This window comes from Solanum stenotomum, chromosome 6 (assembly GCF_019186545.1).
Source record: "Solanum stenotomum isolate F172 chromosome 6, ASM1918654v1, whole genome shotgun sequence".
Classification (NCBI taxonomy): domain Eukaryota; kingdom Viridiplantae; phylum Streptophyta; class Magnoliopsida; order Solanales; family Solanaceae; genus Solanum; species Solanum stenotomum.
In genome coordinates, this window is record NC_064287.1 from 41,954,707 (window position 1) to 41,964,699 (window position 9,993).

The 9,993-nt window shown below is 31.5% G+C and overlaps 1 protein-coding gene across 1 annotated transcript; it reads left to right on the plus strand.

Annotated features, from left to right (window-relative positions):
* The first annotated feature begins 3,751 nt into the window (after nucleotides 1–3,751).
* LOC125867766 (BTB/POZ domain-containing protein At1g67900-like) lies at nucleotides 3,752–6,625 on the plus strand. Its single transcript, XM_049548343.1, has 4 exons — nucleotides 3,752–4,324; nucleotides 4,429–4,498; nucleotides 4,671–5,930; nucleotides 6,040–6,625. The coding sequence occupies exons 1-4, from the start codon at nucleotides 4,266–4,268 to the stop codon at nucleotides 6,538–6,540; spliced, it is 1,890 nt and encodes a 629-aa protein (XP_049404300.1). The 5' UTR covers nucleotides 3,752–4,265; the 3' UTR covers nucleotides 6,541–6,625.
* Nucleotides 6,626–9,993: the final 3,368 nt, after the last annotated feature.

Below are 9,993 nucleotides of genomic sequence, written 5' to 3' on the forward strand. Positions count from 1 at the left end.
TAGTCATATCGATAGCTTTGTTCAATTTTCATCTTAGAGTGTGAACATAAACATAATACTTACAAGAACAAACAATTTAATGTTATGTGTATAAGCTAAACTCTATACGCTGAATTATCTACTATATATACAAATAAAGAGACATACAAATGAACTTATTTAAAAGTAAACTTTGATATTAAATCGAATATATAAATAAACAATTATATATATATATATATATATATATATATATATGAATGAAGTGAGTGGTGTACATATGTTGATATAGACCTATTTGGCAAATGCCAATGGTAATGGTCCTGGCCGGACCTTGATAGAGGTAACTCAACATATAGTTTCCTCCAGCTACTCATCACCAAACATTGATAGAGCCATTACACATTCAATTCTTGTAGAATAGCTAGAGATAATAGACATATATAGCTTGCTTGTGCCTTTGTGTTCGGTGGCGTTTGGTGGCGAAGTCAGAAATCTTTGTTAAAGATGTTAAAGATGTTCAAGATATCTATATACATACGCTAGAGGCGTATCCAGGATTTCGGCTAGATGGGTGCACGATTATGAAGAAATGTATCTTAAATATAAATTTGATCATTTGACTTTTAGGTTCTAAATATGAACCATTAAATTTTAAAAACTATAGATCCAACATATATAATAATTAGTTTTAAATTTTAATATACACATTTGATTTAATTAGATAAAAAAATTACAGTGCTAAATTTTTTAGGAATTTTCAATGTAAGACACTTGAAAATTTTGAAAGATTAAAGGCAAAAATACAAAAGAAAAATTAGTTGAAACATCAAAAGTGTCACCGCTAATCACTTGGAGTGGTGTTACTCAAAAAGACAAGATAAATATAAGATTTAAATTTCTATCCTCACTTAGAGAGGTGCACCTAATCATCATCGTATTATTATATAATACTTTGAACATGGATTCACACATTTATATTTAAATAGTTTTAAAAAAATATAACACTACTATATATGATCTAGAGAGGGGAGCATGGGTTCACGTGAACCCACGACACCCCCTCTAGATACGCCTCTGACATACGCGATATATACTAATATAATTTTGACAAACAGTGTTCAACTGTTACACCGCTTGTGCCTACTCCAACTATGGGTCGATATCTCTTTATTTGTTATCATGCAACATGTTAAGTCGATTTACTGCTTTATCACAAAACACCATACTTTATTATATTTGAATTACAAAAGACAATGGTATGTATATATCATATATCATTACAATTGGAAACCAACCATTATTCCTACTTAATTAGACACTTTTGTTTTGTTATAAAAGTGTGGTATACGCAACACTAGCTACTTCAATTATTATATATACTATATAATTCAGCAACTAATTCAGTCACTGTCTTTGGCAATTCTTAAGAAGCCTTCTATGAAATGATGACGATTCTACATATTTTGCATGCTAAAAAGTAACTACTAAAACAAATAAATGAAACTAAATTTAACAAGAAAATAAATGACAGAAAGTACTTAGTATAATATTTGCACCTATGTTTTAGGAAGTCAACTTAGCCATAAGTGATTGGCTAAACCAACAATATATAGTTTGTGGTGTACCGCCCTTCATTTTTAATCAAAGATTTTATATTCGAGTGCTGAGTATAGAGTCATTCTAGTTTATTTTTTGTGATGACCCTGTTGTCCACATATTCCATGGAATACTTACCATCTTTCATCAACATGTACCTGATAGTTACTATGTCCATCAATGCTAAGATAGGTGGAAAGAATCACCTAATTTTTTTTTGTCTCTGCTAAGGTTTGAACGTGAGACCTAAGAGTTATTTTAATTTTTAGGACGTGCTTTATCCTTCATTGTAAAACTTTTTGAGGTGAATTCAAATTTAATCGAATCTCAATAAGAATATGAATATCAAATATCAAATATAGAGTGATAACCATAAAAAGAAGTGATGGCTACCATCACTCTGTAGACTTAATAACAACAAAATTTACTTTCTTTTTTGTATGGATAAGGGGATAGAAAATAGATGCCACGACCACATACTAAAATTCTCTTCATTTTAATCTTTCCAAGTTTATTCATCTGTATATCAACTGGACCCTACACTTTTCCTTCAGAGTTATTATCACTGTGATTGATTTTGTTATCAAATAATTTTACAATAAAGTATTATTTCAGTAGAATCCAAGGCAGAAACAAAATTGACCAACATATCTTTCAACTGCCAAATTAATGCATTTTATACCCACATCAATATTTTAATCTTTAAAAAAAAACTGTCTAATTGAGGTAAACAAAATTCTACATTTCACATACAAGTTTGAACAAATTATATTTAATGGCTATGGCCCTCTTTTAATAAATGTTTGATGGTCTAGTTATTATTATTTAGATATATTGAAAAGCAAGGGCAAACTTTTTTTGTCCCCATTTTATTTATTTTTATATATATATATCATGAACTTGAGGCCCTTATGTGAGAATACTTAAAAGCCAACTTTGAAAGTGATACACAATATATCCTTTTACTTTCTGCTCTCTTCTTTATATCATTACTTTTTCTTTTACATGTATTCTTTTTCTTTTTTTCCCAAAAGGAAAAGAATAATATTTCTTGTATTATAAACAGAAAAGGTAAATGTTTAATACAAAGAGAGCGGCGTAGGATGACTTGTATGATTGTTTTTGACTAAAATAATCAAAAACTTTTGCTAAGAAAGAAGGATAGTGTACGAATTCAGAATTTTCACTATAAAGGTTCGAAAAATTAAAAAAGTATTTTTTGCTTTGAGTTTTGAATTTTTCAAAATTACTGAGTCACCTATAAGTTTGTGTTCAAGAGTTTCGAAGTCTATAAAAAAAATTATCGAAGGATCGGAGTTGAATAAACATCCTCGCCTTTTCCTAGATCCGCTTCCACCCCAGCATAGGATAAGCACGTGGCGTCGGCTCTCTCTTATTGCTGGCTGGCACTGAACAACGTCTATCAAAACAGGTAAAATGATAAACAGTATTATCAAATTTTGTCTCTCCTTGTTTTTTTTTTTTTTTGGTTCATTTTATATAAATAATTGGGCCTTTACCGAATCATTTCGTATTTGCTTTTGCCATTAATGGAAATCCAACATGAAATGAGTAGAAATACAAAAGAGTAAATTTTTTCAAGAAAAAAATATCCATATTTACTCCTCAATTTATGATTACGTGTTAAAAATATCGTCAAATTGAAGCTTCTTTTAAGGGTCAAGGGCATAACGAGACTTTAAATGTTAGACGAAAAGTTTAATGAATGACAAATTTGCTTAATATCAAATAGTACAATGGCAAGATAAACTCAATTGGTTGACTACCTAAACTTCCACCTTATTGATGAGGGTTCGATTTTCACTTAATAGATAATCTTAGTAGCTTAGTTGGTTATCAATTTCTACTACCAGTGAGGGTTAATTCCCTTTCCATTTCCCCTAAAAAAAAGTACTCCAATGGCAAGATTGACACTTTAATTAAGTCCGTCTTAGCGTAACACGTGCCTAAGTGAGTACAATTTGATATATTTTGCAATCTAAGAATTCATCATAAATTAACTAATTTTGATACTGAGTTAAACATATTTTGCTATTGTTTATTTATAAGAAAGGGGATTTTTTATTAGTTTTTTTTGTCTTCTCCAATTTCAATTATTAATATTAGAATAAATTTTGTGGCTCTTCATTTTCCTCCCTTTTTTTCTCTCTCTTTTCAAAATTATTTGACTTATATTGTCACAGTCCTTTGATTTAAATGAGAATTGGGGTAGCTTTGATTCTTTCTGTTTTCATGTCACTAACTAAATTTTCTTGATTCATATCATTTTGGTCAGCATCATCATTAATATAAATTGCATTAGTGCAAGCCAGATACAAACAAATCCACAACCTTTAGTTTCATGTCCCTCCTCTTCTCTCTATTATTATTATTATTATTATTATTTTCTCCTTAGCAACTATTTGTGGAGTTGAAATTAGTGTCAATCTTGTTGTGTTATTTACCAAACTTTTTTTAGACAGGATATTCTAAACTAACAAGTGCTTCTTTTTTGTTTTTAGACAATATCTATTGCTATTTGCTAGTACTAGTAGTGGTGTCTAAAAAAAGTGAACCTTTCAACTGTTGTAGAATTTGGCTTTGTCTCTCATGGTTTTGCATATTGCTTGATATATTTTGTGTTTTTTTGTGAAACAAAAAGAGGGAAAAAAAAAAGACTCAAGAATATGAAGTTTATGAAACTTGGATCTAGGCCTGACACTTTCATTACTACTGAGGCTGTAAGGTAATTTATTAATTGTTTCCTCTGTTTCTTGAAATCAAAGAAGAAAAAATTCAAAAATGTTCCAAAGAAATCAAAGATTTTTTTTGTTTTTTTGGTTGATGCAGGTCAGTTAATTCTGAAGTTGTTAGTGATCTTATAGTTCAAGTAAAGGGTAGTAGATATTTGCTTCACAAGGTTAGATTCTTTATCTTTTTCTCAGAGTCGAAATTGTGTTTGGACATGTATTTTGCTAGTGAAAATGAATTTACATATCCAAATGCCTGCTAATTTGGAGGAAATTGTGTTTGGACATGTAAAAATTATGAATCCAAATGCTTACTAATTTGGAGTTGATTGTGTTAAACAGTTTCCTCTGCTGTCAAAGTGCTCAAGGCTACAGAGGCTATGTTCTGAAAGTCCAGAAACATCACAGCATCAAATTGTGCAGCTACCAGATTTTCCAGGTGGAATTGAGGCATTTGAGCTATGTGCAAAGTTCTGTTATGGAATTACCATCACTCTAAGTGCTTACAACATTGTCGCGGCTCGTTGTGCTGCAGAGTATCTACAGATGACAGAGGATGTAGAGAAAGGAAACTTGATTTACAAACTCGAAGTGTTTTTCAATTCTTGCATACTTTCAGGTTGGAAAGACTCAATTGTGACATTACAAAGTACAAAGTCTTACCCTTTATGGTCTGAGGACTTGGTAATTACAAGCAGATGTATTGAAGCTATTGCTTCGAAAGTTTTAGCTCATCCTTCAAAGGTTAATTTGTCAAGAACCTACTCGAGAAGAGGCCCGAGGGATGATATTTCTTGCATTGAATCCGATAGCAGAAGACATAATAAAGATTCATCTAAAATTTGGTGGGCTGAAGATTTAGCAGAATTGAGCATAGACCTTTATTGGAGAAGTATGATAGCTATCAAATCTGGTGGGAGAGTACCTGCTACTGTTGTCGGTGATGCATTGCGAATTTACGCCTCAAGATGGTTACCAAACATTTCAAAGTATGCAAATTTTGAGAAGCAGATAGTACATGATCAATCCGAATCGGATTCAATTGGAAAACACAGGCTGCTTTTGGAGTCAATAATCAGCTTGTTACCAGCTGAAAAGGGGGCTGTTTCTTGTAGTTTCTTGTTGAAACTACTTAAAGCAACTAACATATTGAAGGGTTCTTGTTCATCTAAAATGGAATTGGCAAGAAGGGTTGGACTTCAATTAGAAGATGCTAGTGTTAATGATCTGTTAATACCTTGTGTGTCACACACATGTGACACAATTTATGATGTGGATATAGTTATTACCATATTACAACAGTTCATGTTGCAGGTTCAAAGTCCTCCAACAAGTCCACTAAGAAGGAGAGGAGATTTTGAGAGGAGAAGGTCTCGATCCGCAGAGAATATTGACCTTGAGTTTCAAGAAAGTAGAAGATCTTCTTCAGCATCACATAGCTCAAAACTCAAGGTAGCTAAGCTTGTCGATGGATATCTTCAAGAAATTGCTAGTGACACAAATTTAGCCCTCTCAAAATTCATATCAATTGCTGAAGCAATCCCAGGATTCGCCAGGCTTGATCATGATGATCTTTACAAAGCCATCGACATCTATCTCAAGGTAAAATTGCACATAACATGGAAATAATCCTTTGCACATGTCCTAAATGTTACTCATGTTATTTTTAAAACGTCAGTGCATATAACTCAAACTGTAACGAAAAATGCAGGGGCATCCAGGGCTGAACAAGAGCGAAAGAAAGCGCCTTTGCAGGATATTAGACTGCAAGAAACTATCAATGGATGTTTGTATGCATGCTGCACAAAATGAATTACTTCCACTAAGGGTAGTTGTTCAAGTTCTTTTTTTCGAGCAAGCTAGAACCGCGATGTCTGGTGGTCATGTAACAGAGTTGCCTAGTAACATCAAAGCACTTCTAGCAAACCATGATGACACAGCCAAGACTTCAGCAGCATCTTTTAACAAGGCCAAAATGACACCAGTTAATGACCAGTGGAGTAATGCATCAGGCATAAAATCTCCAAAGTCGAACATTTCAACTCTGAAAATGAAGCTAGCTGAAGATGATGATTTGGATGAACATAATGCAGATGAAATTGGAAAATCTTCAAGAATTAAAGCTTTATGTGTTCTTCCGAATCGACCGAAAAAAATGTTCAGTAAGTTATGGTCAAACAATAGATCATCAGTTGCAAGTGAAAAGAATTGATAATTTATATCTTATCATTATTGTGGCCTTAAAAGAGTATTTGTTTTTCCTTTTGTTAGTTTTCTGGAGAACAATTTGTAGCCTTAGAATAGACAAATCTTTATGCTTAAGTATTGGTGTAAAATGTAACCTAAGCTAATAAAAGTACAACAAAATTTACAATTAGAATATTGGGAAAATTATGTGTTGAACTTCTTTTGTTGGATTAGTTCATACATGTACCATCAATTTATGAGTTACAAGTTAGACACCAAGCTTCTAAATCTGATAGATTCATAGGTTCCAAATTGAATGACAGGTATAATGCGAGAAGCAAGAAGGTCAACCTCTTTCAAATATACAAAATGAATTATGACAATGTAATTTCGATCTAAATGAATCATCTTTTCCATAGAGACTTGTACTATGAAATATATTATAAAAAATTTTGGGATTAACATATAGACATAGTAATTGGAACATGTTCTTCCTAAGAAACCTTGTTTGATTTTTTTCCCTTGAATTTTGACACATAGATTATTACTCATTTTAAATTGCTTATTCTTGCAATGACCCGATCATCGCTCTTTCACGCGTGGGTTTGACTCTTTTTCATGAGTCAAACATATGAAAATTTCGGATGGTGGTGAGATTCAAACCTAGAATCTCTACCTGATCTGATATCATGTTGAATTGTTTGACCTTCTCAAGATCTAAAAACTTAAGCGGCAAGAAAACACACACATTTATTTACTTAATTATATCTCAACACCGTATCATCTTCCAAATTAATCTCATCAATCTAGTGCTTTTTGGACCAACATTCTAGTACATACATGGCCTGTGATTCAGGACTCAAATCTAGTGCTTTTAACATATACCTATTCTAGTATACGTATCATAATTTAATTCTAAACTTTTCATATTTTCTAGCTCATGAACAAAAGCATACATACATGCATCTTAAAATTAATTTCCTAATACATGTTTTAAATAAATAATCATGTAATTGGAGTACGTTGTGCAATAATTTTCTTTTGAATATTTTCCATCTTATTAAAAAAAAATTCTCAGATACAATTATACTTATACTGACAATAAGCATATACTGAAATTTGTTTTGTTCGTTAAATCATTAATTATTATGCACATAACAGCTAATAAGGCTCGTTTTATTAACAACAAAAGATGCTTCGATTTTTTCTCATCATAATAATTATGTCTCTTTTGAGTATAAACAGCTTGATTATTATTAATTTACAGATTTAGGTGTTCGACATTTGTGAAATCTTGGTGATTTGTAACATGTGGTATGTGTCAATTATTTGTATCCACATGCATATGAGTTAAATTTTGCTTGGGAATTAAGGCTGTCCAATTTTGTTTCGAAAATTTTTACATATTGTTTTTTTTTTTTCATCTGGTCTTCGGAGTCTACATTACAGCATCGACGAAATCTAAATCACACACTGCAGGATCCATTCGGGGTGACGCTTCCAACAAGATTTTCTTCATATCGAGGACTTGAACCAAGGGCGGACCCAGCATACATTCAGGGGTTCCCTTCGACGGAAAATATTACTATTTATATATTGTTAAATTTTTATTTTATGTATATATAGTAGATATCGAACTCCCTTCGATTAGTTCGTGTGTTTATTTCATCATATTTTGAACCCCTTTGTTAAAAATCCTAACTCCGCCACTGGTTTAAACCCGAAACTTTTAACTAAGGGCGGAAGAGTCTCACCAAATGCACCATGACTCATGTTGGTCATATATTGTTATTATTGCTAAACACGCATGATACATAATGTGGGAGTTTTATTTTGTTGACAGAGACATATTCATAGTATTTTGCTTGGGTTTACCAAAAATGTAGTAACTGCAAATATACCCCAGATAGGATATGTCAGATTTTCTAAAATGGTACAAATAATTTAGCATAAAATCCAAAGCTGCCCCTTCTTAAGGCTACACTAATTAAAATGATTAATGTTAGCAACTGGAGATGTAGGGTTGCATTGATATAACAAGATTGCATGCTTGCTTGTGAAATTCTTCTTCATTTTGGTGGACAATTACTGTATATCTCCAATCCTTGTTTTAAGCTATTGTAATTGAACCTACTTGATTAGTTGATTTCCACTAGAACGGGAAATTACGCGAATAAACAAATATACGTTAGTTAATTAGCTAATATAGCTATAGTTTGAACTCACAACTTCTTTTTAGCTATAATTATGCGCGCCTCTCTCCTCTGTTTCTCTCTCTCTCCTCTCTCCTCTCTTATACATTTACAAATACAAATTATACATGTACGTATACAATTATATGACAAATATATCAATACAATTCACCTCTCTCCACTCTCTGCCCTCTCTCGCTCGCTTCTCTCTTCCCTCTCCCAATCTCACTCGCTAGATATACAAATACATATGTATACCAGTTACATAATACAATTATCTGACAAATATACAAATACAATCCACCTTTCTCCACTCTCTCGCTAGCCTCTCACCTCCATCTCTCAATCTCACTCATCTCTTTCCTCCCTTTAACATGTAGCTACAAATCGTAATTAGCAAACTATATCTATATAGCCTAATTAATTTATTTTTAGTAGTTATTTGTGAAATTTCTCCTAACTAGAACCATCAATATGGGCTAGGTATGTTGGCTGGCTCATTTCAATCTGTGATTTTTTTTTTTTATTTGATAAAATTGAACTAAAAATTTGAAGTCTATTTCAGAATAGGGGTTTTAAGGCCGACTTGTGGGACTTGAGCACTATGAATAGAATATTAAAAATAAGTAAAGAGCAAAAAGAATCAAAACTCAAAGTCTACTTAAACTATATATATATATAACAAGTTAATATTTCTTTTAAGTTAGTTTTGTTTACTTATTAATATATCTATTTGGTTCGAGTCGTATGAATACTCATGTAAAAAATTATTAACATTAACAGAAATTTTATGTTTAGGAAATCATTTTCTTGTACGGTTGTACTCAAGATATTTGCATAGTAAAACCATGTACTATTGTCTTGTAAATATTTATATTAACATTTTCAAATTTAAAAAATTATTAAAAAATATATTTCTTTAAAAAAATGATTTGGATCCCACATAATAATGAATTGGACTTGATATTTTATAAAGAAAAATTAAATAACTACGCTAAATATTTAATAGTTAATTATGCTATATTACTACAGTTTAAAATAATAATGAAAAATGGTTATTGTTTAAGAAAATGGCTAAGTCAGGTCCACTTTTTTGTATCAAAACGTGTAGAATTCGTTTTCTCCTTTTAAACAAATCTACACACTATCTCTTTTTACCACACACATTTAATTTGCTCCTTAAATCTCTCAACCCCCATAAATTACTTAACAGATCAAAATTCGAATTTTGAAAATTTTGAATCAACCTTCCTTATCGTGCAAAATCAATTCCAAGTAACCTCTAT

Coding starts and splice junctions, on each gene's coding strand:
- LOC125867766 (XM_049548343.1), top strand. CDS start 4,266: ATGAAGTTTATGAAACTTGGATCTAGGCCTGACACTTTCATTACTACT. Junction 4,325..4,428: donor ATTACTACTGAGGCTGTAAG/GTAATTTATTAA, acceptor TGGTTGATGCAG/GTCAGTTAATTCTGAAGTTG. Junction 4,499..4,670: donor GTAGATATTTGCTTCACAAG/GTTAGATTCTTT, acceptor TGTGTTAAACAG/TTTCCTCTGCTGTCAAAGTG.